This window comes from Protomyctophum bolini (genome assembly GCF_963924005.1).
Source record: "Protomyctophum bolini genome assembly, chromosome: 19".
NCBI lineage: Eukaryota > Metazoa > Chordata > Actinopteri > Myctophiformes > Myctophidae > Protomyctophum > Protomyctophum bolini.
Genome location: NC_137880.1, coordinates 37,324,438 through 37,339,293, shown reverse-complemented (window position 1 = coordinate 37,339,293; position 14,856 = coordinate 37,324,438). Strand labels below are relative to the sequence as shown.

General features: G+C 43.3%; 2 protein-coding genes across 3 annotated transcripts in view; both read right to left on the bottom strand.

The window, feature by feature from the left end:
- Positions 1–6,828, bottom strand: part of flvcr2b (FLVCR choline and putative heme transporter 2b) — a 38,748-nt gene extending 31,920 nt beyond the window's left edge. Inside the window, exon 1 of one of the 2 annotated variants that reach the window (XM_080790921.1) lies at positions 5,379–6,828. In XM_080790921.1, the coding sequence (XP_080647047.1) occupies positions 5,379–5,999 (621 nt within the window). In that variant the 5' untranslated portion in view covers positions 6,000–6,828. Of the gene's footprint in view, positions 1–1,162; positions 2,908–5,378 lie in introns of those variants that run through there. The other variant, XM_080790920.1, reaches the window with a different exon arrangement.
- Positions 6,829–9,461: 2,633 nt separating this feature from the next.
- On the bottom strand, positions 9,462–13,601 carry batf (basic leucine zipper transcription factor, ATF-like; the record flags this gene model as incomplete). Its single annotated transcript, XM_080791510.1, has 3 exons — positions 9,462–9,716; positions 12,324–12,431; positions 13,536–13,601. 3 exons carry the CDS (start codon positions 13,599–13,601, stop codon positions 9,462–9,464), a joined length of 429 nt encoding a protein of 142 aa, XP_080647636.1.
- Positions 13,602–14,856: the final 1,255 nt, after the last annotated feature.

The window sequence follows — 14,856 nt, the reverse complement described above, 5'->3', positions numbered from 1 at the left end:
CACATAGCTGTTTTTAGGAGGGGTTGCACCACTCAGGGACACACATAGCTGCTTTTAGGAGGGGTTGCACCACTCAGGGACACACATAGCTGTTTTTAGGAGTGGTTGCACCACTCAGGGACACACATAGCTGCTTTTAGGAGGGGTTGCACCACTCAGGGACACACATAGCTGTTTTTAGGAGTGGTTGCACCACTCAGGGACACACATAGCTGCTTTTAGGAGGGGTTGCACCACTCAGGGACACACATAGCTGTTTTTAGGAGTGGTTGCACCACTCAGGGACACACATAGCTGTCTTTAGGAGTGGTTGCACCACTCAGGGACACACATAGCTGTCTTTAGGAGGGGTTGCACCACTCAGGGACACACATAGCTGTCTTTAGGAGTGGTTGCACCACTCAGGGACACACATAGCTGTCTTTAGGAGTGGTTGCACCACTCAGGGACACACATAGCTGTCTTTAGGAGTGGTTGCACCACTAAAAAAAAAGCATCCTGTAAATGCAAGGGGTCAATGGAAACTGGACAGTATAACACGCAACACACGCACGCAACACACACACACACACACACACACACACACACACACACACACACACACACACACACACACACACACACACACACACACACACACACACGGCTGTCATAGTTCTCTAATGTGTTGAGCTCCTTTACAACGGTAGTTTACATCAGTGTTTCTCAACCTTTTTTGCTCCAGGGCACACTTTTCATAGCCTAAAAATTTACATAGTAACAACAACAGGTCCACAATATGCAGCAACTCAAACCATTTGTTACAAAGGTCAATGATGGGTTGCCTTTAATGCAAAAACAATGGCTAAGAGACCCCATTTCACAAAGTGACCATGATCCTCCATATTTAACAAATAACAGCGCCTGAATTGAACAGTGTCTGAATATAGACAGGGAATGGTCAAGAGAGTTTCTCCCACAGTTAACACAGCCAGCCCATAATACTTCCACACTATGGCACTACATGCACCACTTGACTCAGACATACAGTGCAGCCACTGTGTACTGTACCCACAAACAGCACTCGCACTGTTTGTGGATATACACACAGTCTGCACCACACGGTATGACCATTAACGTAGAGTAGACTGTATACGACAACGAACAAGACATGAAGACAAACCTGGTTTCCCAGTACCCCTATGGAGCACGCCGTGGAAACCTCCCTGTGGCCGAACCACACCGAGGCCAGGTAGGAGGGGATGCCGAGCACGAACACCGTGGACACCGAGCACACGAACTGGCCGAAGAAGGTGACGGGGAACAGGTCGGGACCCGCGCTGCCGATCTTGATCCAGGCGCCGATGCAGTTGAAGGCCGCGCCGACCAGCACCACGTCCCGGATCCCTCGGTTGTCCAGCAGCCACAGCACCGGCAGGATGAGCGGGATGTACGTGAGCAGGTAGATCATGGACAGCCAGTCGATGGCCAGCGAGTCGATGTCGTAGAAGCGCATGAAGATGTTGCTGATGATGCCGTACTGGAGCCACATGAAGGCGTTGCTGGCCGAGACGCCGCTGAACAGCAGCAGCATGGCCCAGCGCCGGACGTAGAGCTTGGTCAGCGGCTTGGGGACCAGCTCGGCCCGGTCCCCGCACGTCACAGACTCCACGTCTAGCCGGGAGCTGACACTCAGCGCTTTACCCAGAGGTCCCGGACTCCACTGGAGGGAGGCATGGCCCGGAGCCAGAGTCTGGGACAGTCTGGACAGGGACCATTCCTCCGCGCTGGATTTGGAACCCACACTGTGCCGTTTCTTTCCGTTGCTGTGCGGCATCATGTCAACCGTCTCGAGACCGAGAGAGAGAGAGAGGGGGCCGCGAGGCTGTGGCTGTCGGAGCGATATATTCGCTGGCCCCTTGTCATGTATTAACTTGTTTTGGGTGAAGATTTGCTGCTGCTTCACTCAAACGTTTCGGACGGAGAGGGGAGGAAAAGCGACTGAAGCTACCAGCTGTGACCGGGTTGTCTCACAACGTCCTCGGACCCATTCACGCCTCGTCGCTGCTTATGCTGCTGGCTGTGGGTCTCATCTGGACGTTACGCTATTTATCACCTCTTGCATCGTCATGTGATGGAAACACAACCATTCTGTCATCTCCTCCCACACTATTAGCCCACCTCTTCGTGTTTTGAGCAAAAAAAAACACTGGGACCTCGGCAAGTAATTATGTTTCTTTTTTTTTTGTAACTGTAATTATCTCCTTGTGGAATCTAAAACATGCACCAGAGCTTTAGGGGAGTCTGTCTCTATTATGGACCACTTTGAACAAACCAGTTAATATTAGAAAGGTGCTGTAAGTGATATTTGTTGGTCAAAAGGTTTGATTGATTGTAATTATTGCTATATTCACCAAACGGGTCACCCTGTCTCTTTAGCTTTTGGTTAAAGAAATCATGTTTTGAAAACGACGTATCTGTAAAATGATGCAAATGCTAAAAGAACCTATATGGCCATTAATAAACAACATTTCACTTTCCAACACTATGTTGCAATCCTTCCTTCCGCTAGACTAAAGGATTGTACATTACCTTTAATAATCTGCAGCATATATCAATATCATGTTCTGAATGAGGCAGAAGTTAAAGTTAGCACATTTAAAATAAACATGGACTCTGATTCCATGACAGTGGATCAGTACTAATCATGTCCCCATGTCTTTTTTATGGGTACACAGTGTACCTATAACTGTGACCTATATTAAAGTATTTTTAAATAATAGTCAACTAATCTATTTTGGAAAAACCAGGTATTCAACATCACATCAGGGGTTGACACTGAGAGCTGGTCTCAGAGGCACTTAGTGCCCGTCAGGCACGAACAGATACAGGTACCTACTACCTACATAGCTATGAACGTGACTATGAGTTCACACTTGTTTTTAAGTGTAGCAACAGAAAACAGCTTATTTTACATTCCACAGATCAGAAGATAGTTCGGGTGTTTAGACAGAATTGTGTTGTGTTGTGTTGCGCGCCCCCCCCCCCCCCAAAAAGCAAAAGAGCACTTGACCGGTTGCAACCTGAACCTTGCATGGTTTCCTCTGCCATCGGTGTATGAATGTGTGTGTGACTGTGAATGGGTGAATGTAATGCACATTGCACAATCTATGTAAAGCCAGAGAAATAACAAGTAACAAATGATGTCAATAAAGAACAATTAAACTGAGAGAAGAGATAAAGAAATAAGAGGACATTAACTATATTTTCACCGAAAAAAACAGGGGTTAACAGTTTATTGCCAGATCCTCTCTTTGATCACAGTAATGTGCACTAATTATAAAATGTATTAGGGAGTTAGAATATGTAAAAGATAAAAGTCTGACTTGCCCCTACACTCACCAAATAGATAAGTATTATTTAATAGTTGGTCCTTAGTCTAATTACACTACTGGGTCATGCACACACACACACACACACACACACACACACACACACACACCGATGAAAAGTCTATGAGGAAACTGTGGTTAAATTAAAAAATAAAGAAGTGCCACACTGAATCAAACTGTCAGACAATGATTGCATCATAATTAACTAAATGTTTCTCTCTTTTTACTGTTTTATGTCTAAATTAGTTGGGCTTTGTTAAAGGTATTGTATACAGTGAGATCCTACTGTAATTTATTGTAATTTGTATATGTCAAAACTAAATTCTCTGTACATATTAATATGTATCTTCTGGATATTTGTGCACTTACGTTTGACATCATACCATTTTTTGTTGTAGGTCAAATGGCATGGTGCACAAGAGTCATTACTGTACATGTGCTAATGTGTTGAGATTGATTTTCTTCCTCCTTCAGTTTTGGCTGTGTATACAATACTGTAGCATATAGTATACATACTGTACATACATACATGATAGTGTATATACAATACTGTAGCATATTCTCTCTTCCTCATGTTGTCAGTTTAACCCATTTTGGGGCGGGAGCTCCTTTTGGTGTTTTAACCCATTCTGACCTGAGATCAGATTCTAAAAATGTCTTCTAACATCCTGACAGTTTTCTGAAAAAGCTATGTTTCTATGTCAGTGGTTCTTCGATTATTGAAAAACAGCAGATCTACAAGCTCATAACACGGCACCGAGTTGTCTGGAACAACATATTTTCAGATGGGGGTCGGCGGCCAATTACAGATATTTTTGGGGGATCCTTGACATGAAATAGTTTGAGAACCACTGACATTAGACACATGAGGTTTTTCAGAAAACTGTCAGGATTTAGATTTTTGTAGAATCGTTATAAAAGAGGGAAGTGAGAATTTTGGTCTTCAATGCCATGTCAAGTGATTTGGCATCATCACTTTATCCCATTTTGAGCAGTGTTAGCATTATGTTATGCTTAATTTAGCTATTGAAAAATAGCAGACCTAGGTCTGCTATTTTTGAAAAAACTAAGAACGACTGACATAGAAACATAGCTTTTTCAGAAAACTGTCATTTTCAAACAGACAGGGCAATATCATATAGTGATCTATTCTGAGCTGAAGAACTCATGACACATGACCTGATTTGACATGGACACACGTGTCATCATGAGCATGTAGTCCTGCATGCTGCAACAATGTTGCAATTTAGATGATGATTATACTTTGCACAATAGGAAAAATAAATGAACATGAAAGTGTATTAAGTAACACATTCAACTGTAATGTCTGCCTATGTGTGCTGCACACACTGTTCCCAATTAAGGTCATCATATTTGGGAACGCCAGCTTCAGATTGTCTGAGGTCTTCTGTGCTGTCGATTTGTGTGTGTTGTGTTTTATCGTTTTACTATAATGGTAATAGTAGTATTGTTGGTTGACAAACTTGACACTAATGTTTATATTGATTTGTATATAATTTGTTCATTGTTTGGTGTAGGCCTACTGTATGTGATTTGTGTTCCTGGCCCGGATGGGAGGATGGATGGATAGCAGGAGGGAGGGAAGGCAGGGGGGTATAGTTGAGAGAGTAACTGTCAACCGACTAGTACAATCACAATTGTTTTCTATTCTTTCTCCATGTATGGAATAGGCATAGCCAAGTAGCGTGTAATCGTGTATATATATGCATGGTTAGTGACTTGTTCTGTGAACCTGCGTGAGGATACCCGATATTGCCCGGCTGAACTGACAGCACCGCAGCAGTGCGTGCGTAATTGCGCAAATTGACCAGATGGGTAACCACCAACCACGTGGGTACACAGTGTACCTATAACTGTGACCTATTAAACGTATTTTTAAATAATATGTTACAGCAGTCCATTGATAAACAACACAAACTTGCCAATGTTTAACTTTGGAAGACCTTTTTGCAACATCAGACATTCACGCACACGTAGGCTACATACCTGATTCCCAAAAACTCCAATGGAGCACGCCGTCGACACCTCGTCCGAACCGAACCACACCGAGGCCAGCTTGGACGGCATGCCCAGGATGAACACCTGCGCGCACGAGCAGCAGAACTGGCCCAGGAAGGTGACGGCGAACAGGTCCGGCCTGGCGCTGGTCACTTTGATCCAGGTCCCGGCGCAGTTGAGCGCCGTGGCCACCAGCGCCACGACGCGCAGCCCCTTCTTCTCCAGGAGCCACGTTACGGGGAAGATGAAGGGGATGTAGGTGAGCATGTAGATCATGGACATCCAGTCTATGGTGAAGGCGTCCACGCCGTAGAATCGCGTGAAGATGTTCCCGATGATGCCGTACTGGATCCACTGGAAGGAGTTGCACAGGGAGTAGGAGCTGAACAGGCACACCATGAGCCACCGCCGCCGGTAAAGGCGCGTCGTGGGGCCGCCGGGCGTCTTCGGTTGACCCAGACCGTTCGTGTTCATTGATTTTACGCCGTGTTCGTGTGGTTGTTGTTCTTGTTGTTGTTGTTGTTGTATCATTGCGCTCTTCTCCAAATCCGCACTACTCGTTTCATTGTCGTTGATTTCATGATCAACGGAGGGCTTTTTTTCGATCATTTTAAAAATGTTGAATGCAATGTCCAGTCAAGACGCTTCAATGGCTAATGAGTCAATGACTAACCACTACTGTACTGTACTCCTACTGTATGCTACCGTCTACTCAAGAGTCAGGCACAATGACCAACGTTACTACTACTACAGTACTACTGTATGCTTTAATATAACTTTACTCAGTCATAAACTATATGGAGATCTATGAAGAGGTTTTACAGGTTTTTCCACGCAAACGGGATTTTACTTCTTTAACCCGGATGACAAAAGAGGAAAATGTTTTCAAAGTGTTGTAAATGTAAACTAGTATAGGGCTGAGCTGTTCGTTAGTTACTTGACGAAAAAGCAAAGCGGAACAGCGAGGTTCATTATTCCCACAACTTTTAGTTCCAAATGTGTTCAGTAGTTTTCAGTAGTAAAGTAAGTAGGCTACAAGTTTTACAACTCAGTCAATTTTCCTTCTCTGGTGGAATGTTGACTTTACTTACAGTACGGTTGAAAAGTGAGAGCCCATTCATAGAGAGAGACTCAACACTCGGCTATACATTCATTTAACGTATGGAGGATACTAGTATTATGGTCTCTCGACGAAGACTTGCCCGGCGATGCCCGTGTGTGTCCAATGTATGTAAACGCAGTAACAAAAAAAAGTTTGTACGTCAGCCCACGTGTCCATACATACATACGATACGATCTGGCTGTGACCTCCTCTCCTCGTTGTTTCCCAAGTCCCAACACTGTTAAAAGCCTGAAGCCTCCTCCTGCTCTGGGGAGAAAAACCAAGGCAAAAGGTTGCACGGCTGCGACAAGGGCGGAGTTTACAACTACACACTACTTCCCTCTCTCTCTGGTTTCTTCAGAAAACGAACCGTATTCTATTGAATTTAGCATTTCTATATTTGACAAACAGTATTCAGAACACCAAACCGGTATTCTGAATACTGTTTTATCAAATACGAAATTAGAATTCAAATGGCCGTAAAAATACACGGACCATCTAGTCTAAAGTAATGTATGTAGCGTCGCCATGACTTTATAGTTTCTATTCCGAAGCAAACAGTCTGTTCCGGTCTAGAGGTCCACCTACTGTTTCCGCCGGTGATTTGAGTGACTCATACATGCAGGCACCGTTTCCGTATCCGCTCTAAACATAAACTGGATCAGAGCGAATCGACCCCATTCTGTTCTAAAGACTGATTGATTGATTGATTGATTGATTGATTGATTGATTGATGTATATATTAACAGTTTGCAGAATTACAGTACATTTCAAGGACAACAAAAAAAAACTGTTAACTGTGAGTGGACGACCAATAAAGCACTACACTTGTTTACAAGAGGGTCCAAAGTTGTTCAATTCATCATAACATTTAGAGACATATACAAATATACACTTCTATATAGCCAAAAAACAGGAAATCATCATCATAAAGGAGGTAAAAAGGGAAAAGAAAACATATACAGTGAGGGGGAAAGAGGGTGGGTGGGGGATTCAGATTTTACGGGGGCCAGTTTCGAATTTGCTGCCATCCGTAGGTTCCCTTTGTATTGAGAGCGGTTTTGAAGGAGTCAAGGGATTCGCATGAGATCGCAAGAGATATTCCCCATACTAGTCCGTGCATAATTTAATTGCTGTCTCTTTGCTCACTATAAATAGATGTATCTAATGATCAACATTTGTTTCCACCTTACATTAAAGTACACGCATTAAAAAAACACCACACTCACAACAACATTTAAACAACAAACAAAATAAAAGCCTAATAAATGACATGCTCTAGAATCTAGAGCATGTAATTTAATAGGCTTTTATTTAAATATATGCTCTTGCTCTAGTCTAGAATCTATAGATTCTAGACTAGAGCATATTTTCTTCGGAAACAAAAACATTTTTTTGGTAGCCTATTACTGCCACCTAGTGAACTAACGGAGCCATTACAAGGCGATACAAATAAAGTGGCCTTCTCAGTAGCATATCTCCTCTTTTCTGTACATCTCAGAGAAAGTAGGCTATACACTGTGTTCACAGCACTTAGTGCATACAATACTGGGTTTATTTGTTTAAGTATAGGTTTCTACAAAATATCCATTATCCATACCACTAGAATATTGCATTCACATTCAAATGAAGGCTGTTTCTTTTCCATTAAGTTATGATTAATCTACTGTAATAATACTATTACTGTAGCATATTGACGATAGCCAACAATACATCCACATCTGTCTACATTCACACTTAACAGAATATGTCGTTTCTCCTGAGCATTTAATTGACATTTACTCACAACCTTAGAGGCAGTTCACAAAATAAAAAAATCTGAGTCATCTCACATATTTTGTTATCCTCTCCTATTGTAAACATAGTCTAGTTCAAGGTCATGACTCTACCCACAATCTCAAAAAAATCTTCCACATGTAGCTGCCTGGTATTCAGATATTTAAGCAAATATATAGAGGATCAAAAGCTAAATAAATAGTTCAAAATACCCAAATGTGTTACAATCTCAAATCCACTTTAGTTTCCATTTCCTGTCAGTGCTTATAGTGAGAGGGCAGGGTAACACTAGTCGTGTATTTAACATCTTTTTTTTTCTTTTTTTACTTTTCTTAAAATAACGGAAACTAAAAAAACAGTCCAGAGATGAACATCCAAGGGGGCATCGCATCACTATCCTTCCGTCAACCCCACATACCTATACTGAGGTCGGTCAGTCAGTCAGTCATCGTTTGCAGCACATCATCAACAGCCATCTCTCAGACAAGGCCCTCCTGGAGACCTCTACCCACTAAGGCCCTCAGACAAGGCCCTCCTGGAGACCTCTACATCTCAGCTTGTCACTAAGGGGCGGCAGGGCCTTTGCAACCAGGGCCCCTACGCTCTGGAATGCCCTACCTAACTGACCTAAGATGTGCAAAATCAGTATCCACGTTTAAATCTCTCCCCCAAAAACCGCATCTTTATGTTAAAGCCTTTTCTTAATTGTCATTTTTGTATTATTATATGGTATGTTTTGTATTTGTATGCCTGCTAGTGCATGGATTTGTCTAGAAATGTGCTATATAAATAAATTCATTGTCATTATCTCTGAAGTGGTTGCTGGTATAGAGTGCTGCTGCTGGGGGTACAGCGATGTAAAGCAAATCAAAGTTCTTTGTTTACCCAGGGAAGTGGACTAAGATCGAGATTCTTGTTTACAGCCACGCCCTGCTCATAGAACATTTAATGATAGGGGTTCAATGCCTTGCTCAAGGGCACTTCAGCGGTGGTCATTTTTAATGTGCCGGTCCGGGGATTCGAACTGGTGATCCTTCCGGTATATCAAGACCGCTCCACAAACCGTTCGGCCACCGCTGCCCCTAAATGTGCTGCTGCTGGTGAATGATAGGTGCTGTGGAGGTGGTGGTGGTGTGGAAGGTAGATGTGGTCTGTCTGCTGTCTGTGGAGCCAGCCCGGTGCACAGGGGCAGGTCAATGCTGGTAGAGTGCTGCTGCTGGGGGTACAGCGGTGTGCTGTTGGTGGTGATAGGTGCTGTGGTGGTGGTGGTGGTGGGCAGGCCCTGCAGGGTAGAGGAGGTGGTGCTCTGCTGTCTGCGGAGGAGCCTGCAGCCCGGTGCACAGGGGCTCGTGGTTGCTCAGCACGCTGGAGAGGTACTTTGCTTCCTCCTTTAAGAGCGTCACCTCCTTCTTCAGGGCGGCGTTCTCTTTCTCCAGGCTCTCGCTCTCCTGAGAACACAGAGCACATTTATTCAACTAAACTCAACTCAACTCAACTCAACTCAACTCAACTCAATTCTATTTATATAGCACATTTGTCAAGGCCAGGTCAACCAAAGTGCTGTACAAGAGAGCAAACAATGCAATATAAACAAACATCAAAACATTAAAACTTAAGCAGGCATTTGAAAAAAAAAGATCAACCAATACAATCTTAGACAAATTTTAGCAGGCAATCCAAAAAGCACAAACAAAGCAGACATTTGCATCACAAATACCGGTATTACAAAATGTGTCATCAGATTGACTAAATTAATTACTGGGTGATGGTGTGGGAATAGCAGGGGAGAATGTTCCGTGGGTACGGTGAAGGTCATCACATTGATCCTGAGATTAGCTCTGAACTATAGGGGCCTTATACTTACTGTCAGAGACACCTGGGCAAACCCCCGGTGCTTGCGTCACTCAGCCACTACTATCACTTCTTTACCATAAGTGACGGTACCTTTTTCTCGCCATCCTGCCCACGACCTACAATCAGCTTAGCTTACGCTGAAGAGAAAATACTACTGAAACAGCAGGAAACACCTCTAGTTCGTAGTGACGGAAAAGATCAGCTTCCTGTTTATCAACTGAGACGATGAAACCAAAACCACAGAAAGGCCTCGTGTGGTCCCTCTGACGTTCTCTGTGACTCCGACAGGCCTCGTGTGGTCCCTCTGACGTTCTCTGTGACTCCGACAGGCCTCGTGTGGTCCCTCTGACGTTCTCTGTGACTCCGACAGGCCTCACGTGGTTTCGCAACGTTTTAAGACATGACGCGGGACGAATCTCCAAGATTCAAATCATCAAATGCTGTAGGCCTATCTTCTATCAACGCCTACATGGTTGGTTTGTGGGTTTGTTTTAATGTCAGTGACAGGCTCGCACGGTCCTCATTTCTCAGCTCAGCTGATAAAGTTGAAAAGAAATACCTTCACAAAAGATGAAATGTGTTGATAGATTATTGGGGAAATTTGAAGTCTATATTCAAAAGTTGGAATTTTCTTTTCTGCTTACTGGATGAATTTCTTTGACATCAGAAGAACTGAAAAGGTAGCAGAAATTTCCTCAATTGGACATTTGCTTGTGCCACTTCCGTCACAGCTAGACTAAAACTGCTTATAGCCTATAAGTTGTTGTGAAAGTTGATGACTAAAAGCCTTGTATAGCTAAGTCAAAGAACAGAGCAGTTGTAGTAAAAGTGCTTTAGCTAGTGAAAGAACAGAGTGGTTATAATGAAAGTTCTTTATGTGCTGGCTGCACTCTGCTGCCCATGCAGTGACACTGCAGAGGGAACAAAGCTGATGAGCCAATGAGACACCCTTTTGATATTTAAATTATCTGCTTCTGCTGGAGAGTGACGCCTACACATGAAAATATATTCCATTGGCATTTGCAAACAGAAGTCATGACAAATCACCACATGGTCAGATAGCACTGCAGCATCTTGTAAATATAACAGACCCAGAGGAACACTGCTTAGAAATATGGACCAAGAGTATGAAACATCAACATGAATGGTGAGGTCCATCCATCCATCCATCCATCCATCTTCTCACCCTATCTCTAAGGGAGATCCCAGCCACCCGTCGAAGAAAACTCATTTCGGCCGCTTGTATTCGCAACCTTATTCTTTCGGTCATGACCCACACTTGGCCATAGGTGAGAGTAGGAACACTTCATGACCATAGGTGAGAGTAGGAACACTTCATGACCATAGGTGAGAGTAGGAACACTTCATGACCATAGGTGAGAGTAGGAACACTTCATGACCATAGGTGAGAGTAGGAACACTTCATGACTATAGGTGAGAGTAGGAACACTTCATGACCATAGGTGAGAGTAGGAACACTTCATGACCATAGGTGAGAGTAGGAACACTTCATGACCATATATAGAGTAGGAACACTTCATGACCATAGGTGAGAGTAGGAACACTTCATGACCATAGGTGAGAGTAGGAACGAAGATTGATTGGTAGGACATTTGGGGTTATTTTATTGACAAATATGACAAACCCATTACTGGGAAAAGGTTCAAAGGTAATAACTGTTATTAACTTTGCACTTTTTGGGGGGCCCTAAGCTTGAGGCCCCTGGGCCTGGGCCCAACAGGCCTGTTGGATAATCCTCCCCTGCACTGACCTCATCTAACCCTGGATTAACCACACATGGAGAAGACTGGACCTAGGTCTGCATATATGGAGCCGGCCAGCAACTCTACGTCCATAGCATTAGAGCTATACAGTTGAGAGTTTAAAGTAGGGAATTCGCTGACCTGTTCTGACATTCGATATGTTGATCCTACCCCACCCTTCATATATGGCCAGTACAGAATTCATTCCATATGTTGATCTGACCCTTTTGGAGCGAATGTTTTTAACTCAAATCTTTGCTTCTGAGGGGTCCCTGGAACAACATATTTTCAGATGGGGGTCGGTGGCCAATTACATATAATTTTTGGGGTCCTTGACATGAAATATTGAGCACCACTGATACAGAAACATAAGGTTTTTCAGAACACTGTCAGGATTTTGAAGACATGTTTTAAGGCATGCTAAGAAAGTTTCCTCACCAAGTGTAGACTGTCGGCCTTCTGGGTCTGTCTCATTCTGCTTTTCTGTGCTGCAATGCGGTTCTTTTCCCTCCGTACAACCTTCTTCTTTGTATCATCTGAGGAACCCTGAGAAGAAGGTTCAAGGTTTTTATTCATACATGGCAACATACAAAATGTACACAACTGTAGACTATATATAGTCCTGTACAATAAAACACCAAGGCAGAGAACTATAGGGCTGAAGCAGAACAGTGGTAACTTACAAACTAAATAAATCCTTTCACCACTACAGAAAAAGAAATACAAAATGATGTTGATGAATTCAGTTTTAATCATAGTTTGAATCTTGATTGGCTAAACATTACACTAAATGACAAGGGCTAGCTGGGTTAGGGTGTGGTGGTTAAACTCATGGGTTAAATTGAGTGCTGCACACCCAGTTTCATGTGGTCTCAGGCCAACTATAGCATCATTAAAATGCTGTGTCATTTTGAGGATCGACCACCCTGCGCACTGGACTATAGGCTACTCAAACAAGATGGAGTGACAACTGACAACTGTCAAAAATGGATAATAATGTTGAATCCTTAGATGAGAGATCATTTTGCAGCCTACAGTACAATTCCATAAGACCATATGCATAAGTACAGTTTAGCTCTGGTCCATAGCTCTAATTATGCCTTTGCATTAGACAAAGGCATTAGAGCTATGGACCAGATCGAGCTATACAGTTGAGAGTTTAAAGTAGGGAATTCGTCAGCAGAATTCAAATCGCTAGATGAAACAAACCACTGTCCATCAAACATAATACATGGACCACTTACAGTACCCAGTGATGTTTTACAAACCACTGTCCATCAAACATAATACATGGACCACTTACACTACCCAGTGATGTTTTACAAACCACTGTCCATCAAACATAATACATGGACCACTTACAGTACCCAGTGATGTTTTACAAACCACTGTCCATCAAACATAATACATGGACCACTTACAGTACCCAGTGATGTTTTACAAACCACTGTCCATCAAACATAATACATGGACCACTTACAGTACCCAGTGATGTTTTACAATGGCATTGTCTCCCTAATTCAGTCATTTAGAATGTATGTGACCTACTGTATAACCAACCAAAAACAACAGTATGTATTTAATGCATGTGACCTATAACCAAAAACAACAGTATACAGTAATGTATGTAACTGAAAGAACACACTCTACCTGTCTGCTGGCCGGTGATGGAGACTTGTTGTAAGTGGTGTCATTGCTGTCAGAGCCATGAGCCATAGCACACTGCGGCGGCCGAAACCCTTCACTGCTCTGAGTCTCTCTCCACACTTCACTTCTGCCTCACTTCTGCTTTCTGTTCAGTGACTGAGAGAGTGTGTAAGTTTGTGCTGGCCTATCAGGCTATCACTTAATGACTAATGACACCCTCTCTCTCTCTCTCTCTCTCTCTCTCTCTCTCTCTCTCTCTCACACACACACACACACACACACACACACACACACACACACACACACACACACACACACACACACACACACACACACACACACCTTGTCTTGTTCACTCTCTCTTTCTCTTTTCTCACTCCTCCTTTCCTTTTCTATGACTATCACTCATGCTCTTCCTCCTTTACCTCCCCCCCACCACATCTCTCTCTCTCTCTCTCTCTCTCTCTCTCTCTCTCTCTCTCTAATTAGTGTCTGATGTGGGTGCTTCTAGTAAAGAACCAGGGTAAGTTGCACAAGACTGGAAGTCACATGCGTGGTGGTGGAAATTGTACATACGTAGATCACACGAAGTCTTCTTGTAAATTCCACAAAAGGACCATAGATGAAAGTTACCTTCTGGAGGAGTCAGAGAGGTTTTTCTATTGGAAGTTTTAGTTGGCTGTGCTTTTGATTCAAGTTTAGAGGAAGCTTTCCTTACCAAACAAGTAAAATATCAACCATTTAGTATACAGGCCATTATACAACTGGGCTATACGTGTCAGCTCATTGTTTTTATATTTGGCAGCCTGGGCCATTTGGCAGCCTGGACTCAAATAAAGACATTGAAACGTGTGTGTGTGTGTGTGTGTGTGTGTGTGTGTGTGCGTGCGCGCGTGCGTGACTGTGTGCGTGTGCATGCGTGCGTGACTGCGTGTCTATGTGTTGGGAGGTATTAGGCCTATGGTCTTTATGACAGACATTAAACACAAACACGTTTCGACCACAGCCCTCTAGAGAGAGCATCCCATCCAGAGACAGAAACTCCACATGGATGACTGGGTTCTGGTTCTCTGCAGATTGATGGTGCTTTCCACCACCTAAAGGGCTCTGATTTCTCACCATGCACAGACAGACAGACAGACAGACAGACAGACAGACAGACAGACAGACAGACAGACAGACAGACAGACAGAGGGAAGCGCTACATGAAACAGAGATACAGATAAGAGTAGATCAGAGATACAAAAGAGTCTGTAAGATCGGTATAACAGTAACTAATCAAAAGCCAATAAATATAGAAATAATAAAGCTATACAGGACTTCA